The 15,821-nt window shown below is 40.4% G+C and overlaps 1 protein-coding gene across 1 annotated transcript in view; it reads right to left on the reverse strand.

Moving 5' to 3' along the window:
* Nucleotides 1–7,616: 7,616 nt before the first annotated feature.
* LOC149462977 (phospholipase A2 inhibitor gamma subunit B-like) overlaps nucleotides 7,617–15,821 on the reverse strand; it is a 41,539-nt gene continuing 33,334 nt past the window's right edge. Inside the window, exons 4-6 of the mRNA XM_089676043.1 lie at nucleotides 12,992–13,132; nucleotides 11,433–11,560; nucleotides 7,617–7,890 (exon numbers count right to left, since the gene is read on the reverse strand). Of these exons, the coding sequence (XP_089532169.1) occupies nucleotides 7,870–7,890; nucleotides 11,433–11,560; nucleotides 12,992–13,132 (290 nt within the window). The 3' untranslated portion in view covers nucleotides 7,617–7,869. The remainder of the gene's footprint in view (nucleotides 7,891–11,432; nucleotides 11,561–12,991; nucleotides 13,133–15,821) is intronic.

Below are 15,821 nucleotides of genomic sequence, written 5' to 3' on the forward strand. Positions count from 1 at the left end.
TCACCAAAAGCAAGCCCTGTTTGTCCTAAAATAATATCGGTATTATTTTGTTATGTTAAAGGATAAGTTCACCTTTGCTGCCCCCCCCGTGACAGAAGTATGGGGGGAAGTTCCCCATACTATCTGTCAGATTTAAAAACAGTGCGGCAATGCACGTTCTGTGAACGATTGAGACTACAAGCCGACAACCACTAAGGCTGTCGGGACTTGTAGTTCATTCAACTACCATGGCGCTGTGCATCTTCCTGTCAGTATATCTGTTTGCCTGTACATCCCATATGGACAAGCAGATACACTGACAGGTCTACAGGAGACCTGCATGGTCGCTGGTGCAATGTGTTACAGGTTCCTGCAGCCAAAAATAATAAAAGCACATTTTTTTTAACCTGCACAGAAAGTGCATTTATTAGTTTTGGGCAAAATGTGAACTTATCCTTTAAGTAATGATAACGCTATTGCCAAATAAACAGGCCAATAGAAGAAATGTAAAAATTGCTCAGGTCCATAGTGGGTGTACAGATGTACGAGCTGAAATGGTTAAAGACTGCTTGAGTGGAGCTGTTACTGGTCAGATTTTAGAGGTTCAATCTGGATCAGGGTACCAGCTGTCGTTAAACCAAACTCTGGGAGAAACCTAAAATGGATACATAGTTGGTAAGGTTGAATAAAGACACCAGTCCATCCAGTACAACCTGTGTGGGTGCATGTGGTCATGTAAGAAATAAAATCCCATATCCCTTCCCGCTGACACCACTGGTTGTGGAAGGGAGTTTCACATCCTTCCGCCTTAACAGTGAAAACCCCCTATGTTTACTATTGAACCAATTCTCCTCCAATGTTATGGAGTGGCCCCATGTCTTCTTACACTCTCTGAGACTGAATAGTTTATTCCCTATGCTAGAATCACCATTAAGATATCTGTATATCTCTATCATACCTCTTCTCAAGCGTCTCTTCTCCAGGGAGAATAAGGCTCCATGTACACTGCAGCTGATAAACTCACCTTTAGGAGCTGTTCAGCATTTTTTCAGCAGCCCCTGAACTCTCCCTAATGTTTTCCTATGTGTCCATGTACACATCGTCGTTTACAGTTGAGTTTACAGTCGTTTTTTTTTAACGCACCAAACTTGCGTTCAGGAGTAGATTTTATCAGCGTTTCAAATGCCAAATACCTGTAAATGTGGCTAAACACGTTTAGAAGCATTTGCGTTTGGCAAATTTTTTTAACTCTTCCATTTCCAGATGCTGTCCAGAGCCTTTTTTCATCATGAAAAATGCATGCAAAGCGTTTTCCCGGTACTCAAATGGACCTGGTACACCATACTTTGAGGTTTCACATGAAAGGAAATATTTTAGACACTGCTGCAATAATTTCTGCATAGCAATGAGCTGAAACACATCCACACACCACAAAAAAAAAGACAACTAATCTCAACAAGTACTGCTCTCTCTGCTTCTGCTCTCTCTTTCTCTCAAAATTCTGAAATAGTTATTTTTTTAGTGTTTTTCAGTGCATTCTGGGCATTTTGGAAGGTCTCCTGAGGTTATCTTGAACCTCCCTGGCGGTATTCCCGAGTGTAGCTCGGGGTAAAGTTTCAGTACCAAAATTGGTAACCCCTTGTCCTTCGCTCCTGCGATGCATCGCCTGCAGTGTCCCCAGCCATCTCCTACGGTCAATGCCGGCATCCAGTCCCTGCAAGCGTTGGGATGCACGGGACGTAAGGGGGCCAGAACCGGCGGCAAATTTAAACATTTTTAGAAACTGTCATTTTCTAATAAACAAATTTGACTTAGTAAATTATTACTGTATCAAACCATTTCACATACATTTTGTCCCTACTGCTTTGTCCTGTCCTCTGCCTGCATTTTGACAGATCATTTTCAAAAGTACCTCTTAAGCCTCATGCACACAGGGCGATTGCCCAGCTTTCCTAAATGCCTTTCCTCCTGGCAGCAGCTCCTGTGCCTTGCCTGCATTTTTACTGTTCTTTCTGCCTGGAAAATGAGAAATGTCCATGGCGTCCAAAAAGCGTCCCTTTAGGTCAAAAGCGGGTTTAGACCAGCTAGAGAACAGCGATAGTAAATCAGAACTACTTTCAGAATCTATTGATAATGATTCGTGGGGGAAATTCGTCATCAGACACTGAAAACGATTTTGTGACTTTGCTCAGCAATGTGCGAACTTGGCGCTCTATTTCAAATTTCAGTGTTTTTTGGTTTGATTATATTATTGAATTAAATTTATTATTATATTATTATTTCTATGATTATTTATTAAATTATAATTTATGATTTTGTGTTTCAAGTTTTATCCTACCCGGAATGTTTACTAGACTCTTGTTCAGACATATTTCAGTGAGTTATTCCTAAAAATTACAGGCTTACAATAAAAAAAAATACATATTTCCATGCAAAAAAATGTACCGCTTTCACCACAGAAATACTGACATAATCAGACCGCTAGGGAGGTTAAAAAATGCTTCTAAACGCAAACGCTCATAAACGCGGTATGCAAACGTGGCTAAACAGACGTTTTTTAACCTACGCTTTCCATCAGTCAGTTTCCATCGTTCAGAAGTGTCCCATGTACATGGAACCTAAGTTTAATGTTTGTAGTCATTGCTTGTAACTGAGGTCCTCCAGTCTCCTTATCAACTGTGTTGTCCTTCTTTGGACTCTCTCCAGTTCCAGCACATCCTTCCTGAGGACTGGTGACCAGAGCTGGACAACATACTCCAAATGTGGCTGGACCAGAGTTTAGTAAAGTGGTAGGATTAAAGTTTTATCTCTTGAGAAAATACCCTTTTTTATGCATGCTAATATTCTGATAACTTTGCTTACTGACGCTTGGTGTTGCATGCCATTGCTGAGCCTATCATCTACTAGGACCCCAAGATCTTTTTCCATCCTGGATTCCCCCAGAGGTTCACCCCCTAGCAAGTAAAACTTGTGTTCATATTTTTAGCCCCCATGTGCATTACTTTTAATTTTTCAACATTAATCCTCAGTTGCCATGTAGTGGCCCACCCTTTTATTTTACTGAGGTCTTCTTGTAAAATTTCTATATCCTGCTGTGAAGTTATTGCTCTGCTTAGCTTTGTATTGTCAGCAAACACTGAGATTGAGCTATTTATACCCACCTCTATATCATTTATGAATAAATTAACCCCTTGGCACGACGTCACACAAATATCGGCCTCACAGAACTGGGCTTTTTTCCATGGGGCCGCATATTTGCGTACCGGTCTTTCTGCTGGGAGCACGTGGCACAGCATGCTCCCAGCACAGTCCGGGGTGTCACTGAAAGCCCCAGGTTCCGTTCTAACGATCGGGACCCAGGACTCCCGATTTCAGGATATCTGATCGTTGTGATAGCCTCTGATTGGCCTGCCTGCTTTTCCCTATGAATGGAGGAGAGAAAGATACATTGTATCTCTAACTCCAGGCATAGAGAAAAAAAATGCTTGCTAAAGAAAAAAAGATAAATAAATAAATAAATATTTAAAAATAAAATAGAAAATAAAGAAAAATACCTAGATCAAGGTTTGATCTAGTTCAGTGCCAGGGTAAGTGTTTGGGTTAAGGTCAGGGTCAAAGATCAAGGTCAAAAGTCAAGATTTTTTCTTTTTAAATTGGTATCAGTCTCAGTGTCAGTGTGTTTTAGGTAAAAACAAAAAAATAAAAACCAAAATGCGCACTGTTGTTTCTGGGCCATACTACGGGTACAAAGAACAAATAACATACGCATATATGGTATCACTGCAATTGTTTTGAGCTGGAGAATTTATTTTGGGTTGTTCTTTGGTGGTAGGTTATTGTAGTAATAAGAAACACACAGCTAAATTTTTTTACTATTTTGGGCCAGTTTTCCTTCGATAATAAAAAAAAAATGAGGAGACATCCATTACCATTTACCACCAAATGAAAGCCCAATTTGTCCTGAAAAAAAACGCGGTATAATTCACCTGGATGTACAAAGTAGTTGTGATGATATGTACGGTTTTACTAACACATATCAACGTTGAAAAATTGTGCTTAGGCATTAAGATTTGTTTTACACTTAGGCATGAAGGGGTTAAACAGAATTGGTCCCAGTATGGAGCCTTGGGGTACCCCACTTACCACTCCAGACCAGACTGAGTACATGCTATTTATCACCACTCTTTGGATGTGCCCCTTAAACCAGTTTTCTATCCAGAATGTGTTAGAATGTGTTTTTTAAAGGTAATTTTTTTCTCTTTAAAATGTCTTTTTACATTTGACCAACCCAAAAACAAAAAATATGAATATATTGTAGCTTAGCTGTGGTGGTTGCATTAGTTTTCTCTTTTTTTGTCTCATTTCTCTTGACCCTGCTCTGGATAATGGAGCACATTGAATTGAAGCCAAACACCAGCTCATGCTTTATAAACAGTTACAACAAACAGTTTTTTCCTTTTGGGATAAACGTTTTATACAAATAAATAAAAGCTGATCATTGTAAGCACCCCCGTCAGTGGTAAATGGATTGTCTCATGCCTGTAAATTGACAAATCTGCAGGAGAGCTTGTTCTTTTGAACAAGAACTGATTTACTGCTAGATCACCAGGTTAAAATAGAGGAGAAAAAGCCTAAAAAAAAGAAAAATAATACAGCTATTACATCTTAGATTGTAAGCTCCAAGGAGCAGGGCCCTCCTAACCCTCTTGTATTGTTGCTGTATTGTCTCCCGTTATATTGTAAAGCGCTGAGCAAACTGTTGGCGCTATATATATCCTGTATTATAATAATAATAATAATAATAATGTAAGAATTGGTAAGGTGCAATGTAATAAATGTTTTCTTTTGTCTTTAATACTGCTTTAAAGTGTTCATTTGCTAAGAAATTATCATTGTACTTTCTGTGTTACATTTCTTTAAGAATCTATTCCGGACTACAGTCATCTTCAGAATCTGAGAAGGTAGCGATATAACTATGCCTTGGTGTCGGTGACTTAGTTACATAGTTAGTCTGGCTGAAAAAAGACAAAAGTCCATCCAGTTCAATCATAAAAAAAAAAAAAAAGTTATAATCCTATATAATCCTATACCCACTTCAGAGGAAGGAAAAAAACAGCACAGGATGATAAAATTGACTCCTGCAGGGGAAAAAATTCCTTCCTGATCCCCCGAGAGGCAATTGGATATTCCCTGGATCAATGTGAGCGATATCATATTTAAACACTAGATGGTGGCATTGTAGAACATTGACTTCATGCTAGAAAATTGTTATCGCATAACAAGTATAGTAAAGTCTGTTGGCTGTAGAATATTTATCCCACTAATCTCTCTCCAGAACTAAGATGTCTTATTTCTTCAAAGCAAGGGCCCATTCACACCAGAAACTGTACCTTTGCTGTGCCTTTTTGAATGCTCATTTGCAATGCGGATTTTCTAAGCTTGCATCACCTTTGAACCCACTTATGTCTTCATTCTTCATTGGGCTTTTATGTGCAGGGCACTGTGTTGTGGTACATTTTCGCGTATTGTGTTGTACTGCACCGTTCTGTAATGGTGTGAACTATGCCCATGGGATAATCTGGTCTGTTGAGTTGACTGCCCATTCAGTGAGAATGCATGGGTCATAAATGGTTACAATAATTTCTTTCTTTTCCTGTAATGCACCGCCTGGCGGTACCTCTAGCAACCCACGGAATAGGATTCCCCAGAGCGCGGAGTCTAAGTCCAAGTCTGCTTTTTCACCAGGGCCCCTGATGGTGGGGATGGACTTGGAGCAGACAAAGAACAGGTCGCGGCCCCTGAGTACACCCACCCGTGGTAGAGGGTTCCGCCAGAGGTATCTGCTAGCAAAGAGACTGACGTGAAGAGGCAGATGGGTCCCTGTGGGACAGATGGATGGATGGCTTAGCAGAAGGCCATACAGGTCAGACAGGCCGGGTCGGTAACCATGGAAACAGCGTGGTACAAGGCAGCGGGCACAGGATAGTCGGCTCACTCGCCGGGTCAGTAACAGGGGGTCAAATCCAATAGGGAGCATCCAGAGAGAGGTCAGGCAAACCAGGGGTCAGGGCAGGAGAAGGCAGCACGGTCAGGATCAATCAGGGTCGGCAACAATCAAATGACAGGTAGCAGGAACAAAACAGGTAAGACCATACGGCAACCAGTGTCAGTGCAGAGCAGATTTAAATACCGCGCCCTGCACTGTCATTGGTGCCAGGCGCGCCCGTGGTCGCGAGTGCGCATGCGCGAGTTCCACCGTTGCCGCGGCAGCCCAGGACCTAGTGCCTGCACGCCAGTGCACATCAGCACACTGTGCCTGCGCTGGGCCACACGCTGCCGTGGCTCCTGACACCCCCAGATCTTCAAAATATTTTAGTTTGATGCCTCTTGTACCAAATCTAATGGATTTCAACAGGCAGTGGTGTATTTAGGTTTCGTGCTGCCCTAGGCAACACAAAAATTGGCTCCCCCCCCATGGAGAGACCCTAATGCCTACCAACACCCCCCTCCCCAAGAAAGAGTCTGACATTGACCAACAAAACCCCAGCCCCACCCTCACCCGAGAGAGCCTTCCACTATCACCGCCGCCCATACACTGGCAACCCCCTCCCACCCCGGCAAGAGAGAAGACACTCACCTTCACAGCTCCGGACATCACCAGGAACAAGAGTCAGGCATACACCATTAAGCATCCCACAGCCTCTCTCAGATCCCACCTGGTCCTCATGCTGTGTGTGTCCATTCTTCCATCCCTTCTTTTGGGGGCGGCGCTGCCCCCCTGAAAAATGCTGTCCTATGCAAATGCCTGGTTTGCCTTAAATACGCCCCTGTCAACAGGACTGTGGCCATAAATTCCCAGACTGAAAACTCTGTGTGTGTGTATATATATATATATATATATATATATATATATATATATTTTAACTATTTATTTATTTATTTATTTTTGTATGGTAGTGCAGTGTGTTATATTCACTTTTTGTTATCAAAACATTCATAAAATCACCTGCCATTGGATCTTAGCTATAGGACTAAATAATACAAAATACATTAATAATCTATGTTATAAAATGATCTAAATGTGTCTTTTCCTTAAGAATTATGATTTAGGCAAGTTGTGATTTGATTTGTCAGTATGAGATGTTTTTCTGGATAAAGGTTAAGGCACTCTGTTTACTATGATACGATCCATGAGAATGCTGTAGTGCAATGGGGAGTAGACAAGCCGATTTTTCTTTTCTTTTTTTTCTGTGACTTTTTCTTTCATTTTAAAAGAAATAATATATCGCAACGAGACAAAATAGAAGGATGGAAAGATGGACATACGGTGTATAAACCAGAGCTTGAAAAAGGGCATTAGCTTGAAACCAGTTGCAGTTGTGCTTCAATGTGAGAGTTTGGTGTCGCTTTGCATAATGTTCTATATTACTGAGAAGTATTAGTTTAATCTGTCACTCCTAATTGTATGTTAACCTTTGGCTATCCGTGGAATGGTCCTTCTATATGTTAGGCTAGTCATTTTATAGAGCTGTAAAGTTAACCTTGATAATAACATTGCATTTTATATCTCTGAGGAAAAAGTAATAATCATTTGCCGTATCTCTGGACAAGGGAGACACCACTATGGAAGAATAGCGTAATGCATAGTTTCATTTTAGTTGATTTTTTGAAAATACATAGGCAGAAAATTACAAATCAATTTGATATAAGAAGGATTAAAAGCCTCTAATCAAAAAGAAATAAAAAAAAACTGTAAATACAACCACCCAAAAAACAATACTTATAACTTATAATATTAGAGAAATAAAAGAGTACATTTTTTTTCCAGAGGAGAGATGTGATGATTTAAAAAAAATCTTTGAAGAAAATCTTTATCTTCCTCCAAAGTTTTCAACGACTGTCTTTCTTTTTCTGCAAAAAACAAAATATTGAAAAATACTTTCAAAATTATACTTTGGTAAATAGAAATGTAACTAGTATTAAGCTACTTTTTTATTATGCTTCAGGAATAGTTCTCTAAAATTTTCAATAGTATCCAGTTAGCAGGTGATAGAGGTTGAATGACATACAACATACATGTAACAGAATTATTTTGAAATTTTAAAATTACAAGCTCTAAAATCTATTTAGAATTTCTGAGCCTAGCATATACTACAGAGTTTACATTTCCCTGAAGTATTGGCCAAAATGTAGATATTTTTAGCTAGATGTGTCTACAGGACAGTAAGTGACTGGAAATCTTGCTAATGGTACACTGATGGTAAAAAAAAAAATCTAATGGATATTTTGACTCTATATAAAAAACAAAACAAAAACAAACAAAAAACATTTGGTTTGGCTTTAATGTTTTCTTATGTTTTTTTAAGAGTAGAATGGCCTTATTTTTTTCACTGAAAAGTATAAAAGTAAAATGAAAAGCAAGCAACAGCACACAAGTATGGATTAAACACACACACACTAAAATAAAATAAAAAAAAAAAAATTCCCCAAATAATAAAAAATACTAAAAAGTAGACCTTTCTTTTTTTTTTATTTTCAAGCAAATTCACTAAAGCAACTTAATAAGTTAAATATAAAATTCATGCTTCACCAAAATTTTGCTGATGCTGACATTTTTTCAGTAAAACAATTCTGTTGATATTACTATGCTTATCCTTACTGGAAACTACAGGCTTATTTTTTTGAAAACACATCATACAAAAAACACAAGCTCTATGTACAGTGTCAAGCATGTCTTAAAATGTACATAAACTCAAATGTTAACGTTGTGTCAATAATATTTTTTCCTTGTAAGTGTAGGCATACATTTTCTTTTACTGGTGTGCTTGAATGTTCAAAAAACACCTGATGACCCTACCAGTTTCTGCTCTCTGTGACCTCTTTATAGCGTAACATCATCTTCTAAGAGTAGTATGGTGGTCACATTCCTGTGTGAACTACAGGTGCTTGTGCACTCAACCAGTCCACTACAATCAATGGCAGGATCAACAGGTAATAAAACTGTGTTACGGAGGGCTCAGGAAAGCAAAAAGAATTGTGCAAATTCTAGTGACCAACTATATCATACATGCCATTTTTTATTTTGAGCATAATTTTACTTAAAGTGCAGAATTTTAAATAGACATATGTAATTCTAAATGGAAATCCTTTAAAAGAGTTAAATATGGCAAATAAACAGCATATTCTTCATATTGTAAAATTATATTGTATATTAAATTAAAAGACTTGTGTGGGTTTAAAATCAATCAAATAATTTGAGTCAACAGCTATGCAAACTAAAATAAAAGTATATACTTTTTATTGATACGCAAAAAGAAGATAGTCCAGTCTGTAAATTTCTTCAGGTTGAAGTCCAAAACCCACATTTCTATACTAGTTTTTGTTTTTTAAATTAAGACTGTACAAAATACCTATCTGAAAAGTAACCATTTGATGTAAATCTGTGACAATATATGTATGATGGCATTATACTCTAGTGTGCTGGATTTTAGATATTTAATAAGGTCCAATAAGACAAGGAATAGAGCATCCTTTTTAATTATTTTAAAAAGATGTAAAATAAATATAAGCATAACAATATGGTCAGAAAGGTGGGAGAAACATAAGGCATTAGTGTAAAAAAAGAAAATATGATAAGATTTAGCCAATCACAATTAGCATCTTATCTCTTGGGTTGCATTAAACTTATGTATGTATAAATATTATTGGTTGGTAATGGTTTCTTCTTTGTTCATTGCTTTTTTTTGTTACTTTTAAATGGAACTATAATAACTTATATCAATAAAAATATCTTCAACGCCAGAATGCAGTGCAGGAAAGCACTTTTTCTGCACTGTATGGGCATACACTGCCCTTGCTAGATGTCCATGGGTGCTATTAATTGTTAATAGCACCCCAAAAGCATCTAGCAAACACGGCATGTTTTCGGACTCCAAACTGCATAGTACCACAGTACCATATGGTTTGGTGCAGCGAGATTTGTAAAAGTAGCGCCTGCACTACTTTTTGCTCATCCCTATCCATTTGGCAACTGACTGAAATGAATGGGCTGGCAAAACCAGAATGTGCATAAACGCCCAAAAATGCTCACATTTGAACACATGAGTTCTACTGGGTATCAGACCTTGAAGGACAAATGAATATTTATCAGTAAAAGCCGCAAGGCAAAGATGATGGCAGGAGAGGGATCCAAAAATAGGGCACTAGCAAGGGTGGACTAGTGTAAATTTTTACCAAAAGTGCACTTGGGATGGGTTTGTCCAGCTCCCAGGGTGAGGATCCCGAATTGCCCCCCCTTCCCAGCTGCCGATGCATGAAGTAGAATGAGCAAGAGCAGAATGATGGCAGGAGAGGGATCTAACAATAGGGCACTAGCAAGGGTGGACTAGTGTAATTCTTTACCAAAAGTGCACTTTGGATGGGTTTGTACAGCTTCCAGGGTGACGATGCCAAATTGCCCCCCTTCCCAGCTGCTGATGCATGCAGTAGAATGGGCGTACCAAGCTGTGCCCATTATCTGTTCCCTTGTTCCAGCTGCCCATAATTGTATGAGCTGCACTGTGCTCGTGTGGCCCATCTCTTGCTTTTTAACAGCTGAGAGATGATTGCACATACATTTTTTATGTAGGGTATAGGTGGCTGGGCAGAGAGTGGGCATGTTGGACTGTGGTATGATGGCAGTAGCTGTCAGAGCAGACATGAACCTGCATCCTACTGGTTTCCAACCACTGATCTGGAGTGTGGGTGAGGTCAGGGGTTCATGGCTGGATGCGTGCTGCTCCCCCTTGCCTCTACGTCAGTGCTTTGTCCATGGCCGCTGCCCCTCCTGCCCACCCATTGTCCCGGCCTTAGCTTTTTGATATAAAAAACATGAAGTGTCAGTATGAATATCCGCAAACAATCACTCTTGTTAAAAATACACCATATTTAAACTCTTCAAAATTATCAAGTTTTTTTTGAAAATTAAATTTTTGAAGTGCCATGAAAAATATTTAACCTAACAGTTTTATCAGGGTCACAATTACAGCTAAGCTGAGAGAAAACACAGAGTAATGTGTTGAGCATCCATTACAAACACATTTTGTGGTAGCAACTATTTCACTAGTGGTTGTATGAATGGCAGTGGGCGTGAAAGTAATACGGGTCGTATAATGAGTGAAACTGGAGTTATTTGGTGTAGGGTTGGCAATGTCTGTGGTGAAATGGCTATTGGATACATCATTTGTGTGCCTGCCAACTTCTGTACTCCTAGTGATTAAATCAGTGCTGACATGCTGACTGGCCTCATGAGGGCTACTTGTCAGTAACGTTGGCTTAGTAGTTGCCCCATGGCTGGTGCTGGTTGCTAGGGAGGACTTAGTGCTTTCTGTTTTCAGTGTCACATGAGGGGTGCGGTTTTCTACTTGACTGCTAGTATGTATGGAAGATGTAATGGTAGTGGAGGTAGCACTGACAGTGGCATTGTCACATGTGATATTTATCTTGATCGCCCCCAGAGTGCTGGTCGATGTGGTCCCATTGTAGTTTGTGCAAAGGTTTTGCGTGGCACATCCTGCCATGGCCAGGAGGGGTTTTGAAGGCACTGCAGAAAGGAACACAAAATTAGAAAATTATTGTTTTCAAGCAAACCTTTTTCTTTTTTAAATATTAAGTAGTGTTTTTTTCATAACCACGTTATTAATTCTATGAGCATAAAATCACTTCTTGAAAAATGCCAGCCCAGGCTTGTGACTATCTACGCATCTATCTCACTTGTTCTCAAAAAGTGAGACATGTATCCTCAGTTAATGTGGTACATGAATCATCAGTTAAAGTGGTACATGTATTGTCAGTAAGGGCTCGTTCACACTTGACTGTTTTACCAACACTTGCCAAACGCCCCTATAGTGTTTGGTAAGCGTTAGTCCGGCGTTTGCAGAGCCCCACAAACGCCTATAATGAAGTTTAAATGGTGTTACCGCTGCGCAAACGTCCCGCAACTGCGTCGCAACCATGCCGCAAACGCCGGCCGGGCGTTTGCAGAGTGGCACCATAGACTAGAATAGGAGGCTTCAACGCCTCCTGACTCGACGCTCCCGTTAGAACAGCACCATGTGCTGCAATGTGCAGAATTGTCCAAGGCATTTGGGAAGCGGTAAAAACAGTACACCCCAAAAAATTACAAATGTAAATAACTATACCACACATTTGACAAAGTTGAAAAATGAATGAGGTACATAGTACCTCTGATTACCTTTTTTAAAGGGTTCTGGTCACTTATTTTAAAGGGGGCTCCCAGATTCCTTCGCAGATCCCTTTTTTCACTAGCTAGGGTTGTGGGAAAGAGACCATTATCTCATTGGCAAGATACCCATGTTGGTCTGGTATTGAAAAGGTGAGGGGAAGCACATGCTTGCTGCACCCCCCCCCTCCTTTTCCTGTATAAAGTCTTGTATGAAAGTTGCTTTTTTTCTTACTTTCTTGCTCCCCCTAAAATTCAAACCAGATCTCCATTAAGGATAACAGCCTGGTGAGTATTCTTAGGGGGGACCCCAGGCTGTTTTTTGCTTTTGTGGTGGTCCTTATTTAAAAAAATCTGCTCCCTGCAGAACAGTATTGAAAAAAAGAAATGTTTGCATCTTTCTATATCCTTTGTTTAACTTTGGGGGTCCCCAGGGTGTCGGAGAAATTTTATTAACAGCAAATTGTTTTGTTTCTTAGGTAAATTTCATTTTTGCTGTAGTACATTCTACAGATGCCCTACTTTCCCCAAGCATTTTTAATGTTTCACTCCATGCCTTATTAAAATAGCTGCGCTGCGTCGATTGCTTTTTTTTTTACATTTTGGTTTTTCATAGGTATTTGTCTATTCTGGAAGTGCCCTGCTCCCCATGCCCTTTGTTCAACAATCCCTTGTCTCTTAGCTTTGAGAAGAAAAGAATTGACTTCAGTGGGGTTCATGCTCGCTGAACTAATGCTTGAACTGAATCCAATGAGATTCGCCCATCACTACCGCAAATAAATTTAGAATTACCTGAATCTGAACTCATTGAGTATGTGGTACATCGGGTCTCATCTCCTGTGCATGTGATTTTACTGTCTGGCACACAAGTTGCAGAGGATAATTGGAAGCATGAAGGACACTCCAGTCCATTTTGCAGTGTACTAGTTGTCGCTAAAAGGATAAAAATAAAAGAAACAGATGAAATAAAGAGACAAATCACTGTACAGTATGATTAACCTCCCTAGCGGTATGATTATTTCAGATTTTTGGTGCTGAAAGCGGTACCATTATTTTGCATGGAAATATGTATTTTTTTGAAACACGAAATCATAAATTATAATTTAATAAATAATCATAAAAAATAATAATATAATAATAATAATACATTTAATTCAATAATATAATCAAACCAAAAACACTGAAAGTTGAAATAGAGCGCCAAGTTCGCACATTGCTGAGCAAAGTCGCAAAATCGTTTTCAGTGTCTGATGACGAAATTCCCCACGAATCATTATCACTCAATTCTGCAAGTGGTTCTGATTTACTATCGCTGTTCTCTAGCTGATCTCAACCCGCTTTTGACCTAAAGGGACACTTTTTGGACGCCATGGACTTTTCTCAGTTTCCAGGCAGAAAGAACAGAAAAAATGCAGGCAGGGCACAGGACAAAGTACTAGGGACAAAATGCATGTGAAATGGGTTTAAACAGCAATGTTTTACTATGTAAAATTTGTTTGGAAAAAAATGACATTTTTTAAAATTTTCAAATTTCCCGCTGCCGACGGCGCCTGTACGTCCCGACGTCACAGGGACCGGAACACAGAAGCCGGATGCCTGCATCGGCCGGAGGAGATGGCCGGGGACACTGCAGGGGACACATCGCGGGAGCGCAGGACAAGGTAAGCTCTGCAGGGAATCCCTATGCAGCGCCGCATGGTAAGCCCGAGTGTAGCTCGGGGTTACTGCTTTTGGCACTGACATTTTACCCCGAGCTACACTCGGGAATACCGCTAGGGAGGTTAAAGCAATATTACTCCCAAAACAAAAATGGATTGTACTGCAGCTATCAATTCTTAAATGTGATGGCTGCATTAGTTTTATATTTGTAGGATTTTTTCCTCTATTTTCACCTGGTGATCCTGCTAGTAACACCCTTCCTTTCATAAGGTGTCTCCACTCTAGATGATGGAGCAACAGAGCCGCCCTTGGACAGCAACATTGTCAATCCAGTGAGATGGTAGTGTTAGATCCACTAGCAAATTTAGATGGACTTAGCCCTGGTTCACATTTGTGCGGGTGGTGCAGCTGCGGATCCACACGGAAATCCGTGCAGCCGCACCAACCACACAGAGGAATGCAGGCGAGGTTCCCGTGCGGGCTGCGTTTTCAGAAGAAGTGCAGAGACTTCTTCTTTACATGTCATGGGGCATGGGAGTCCATTCAAATGAATGGGCTCTCGTGCCCACGCAAAACCCGCACAGTTGCATATATGTGAACCAGGGGTTAAAGAGGAGCTTTAAGCAGTTCAGCAAAAATTAAAAGTCTTCAACTGAACAAACTGGAGCTGCTGACTTTTACTAAAGAGACACTCACCTGTTTAAGGACCAGCACTGTCCTCACACAAGCCCATTCTTTAGGTCCCCACCGCCATCATGTTAACTGTGGGCAGCTGGCTGTGATTCCTTCAGACTTTACAGCCGGCTGCCCACTGCACATGCACAAGCTACTCTGCATTTTCTGAATGGTCTTGCATTCTTCTGGGCCCTGTGATGTGTCCCAGAAGGTTGAGGGCAGGGAGGGAGGGAGGAGAACTTCTGGTAGATCCTCCCCCGAAGTGGGAGTGGGATACCTGCCAAAATCAGATACCCACTCCACCCCCCCCCCAAAAAAAATGATTCCAAATGTGACTGAGGAGGGGGACAGGAAGAGGAAGAACAAAACTTCTCCTTTTGGGTGAAGTTCCACTTTAACCAACAAATTAAAACTGAACGCCAGCTAACACTTTTTAAACTAGTACAGCAACAGTTTCCTTTAATTTGTGGGCTAAACCTACATCAAGGAAGATTGTAAGCACAATGGGCAATGGTAAATGGATTTTTCCAACCCTCTAACTGCCACTTTTGCTGCGCAGCTTGGTTTGTTAAAGAAAGTTGAAAAGTAACAGACTTGTTGGCTGGATCACCAGGTGAAAATAGAGGAAAAGAGCCTAGAAAAGAAAACAAATGCAGCCAACACCTATAAGAATGAATAAGCTGCAATATACTATTTTTTTGCTTTTGAGTTTATTACTACTTTAATTGTTGGGTTTAGACCCTTAGCTGCTCCTTTTAGCAATCATTTTTGTATGCTGTTATGAAGTAGTATTTCCCTTGCCTTAAAAGCATGTTGTGTAGCAAAACACATACAGTAGAATAATATCAGCAACATATGAAATAATTTTGACTTCCTCTATTTGTAGAGCTATTTGTGACTTAGGGGAAGCATGGTACCCAGAGGAGAGGCTTGCATAAATCCAAACTTCCATTTGGGAAGTGCTTATATCTTCTCTCCTCCTCCATGGTCACTGGCTGGACTACATGTCCCACAATTGGGTGTACACTTCTAGAAATGCCCGTAGCGAATAGGGAAGAATGGAAATAGCGCAGGGCATACATGACTAGGCCCAGAGTGGTGTAGGGAACGAAAAGGGTTAAATTTAGCTCCAGGGGGTGGGGAATTGGTTGGGGAATTACCGGATTGGCAGATGTGGAGTATAGGAGGGGTCTTTGGCACCTTAGGGTGGGGGTTCTGCGGAAGGGGCGTCAGTGGAGCTGGACGTGGCAAGGACCAGAGCTTCCCTCCCGCCCTCCCTGTTTGGTTG

Source organism: Staurois parvus, unplaced genomic scaffold (assembly GCF_062004578.1).
Source record: "Staurois parvus isolate SC_StPar_1 unplaced genomic scaffold, SC_StPar_1.0 ptg000163l, whole genome shotgun sequence".
In the NCBI taxonomy this organism is placed as follows: Eukaryota; Metazoa; Chordata; class Amphibia; order Anura; family Ranidae; genus Staurois; species Staurois parvus.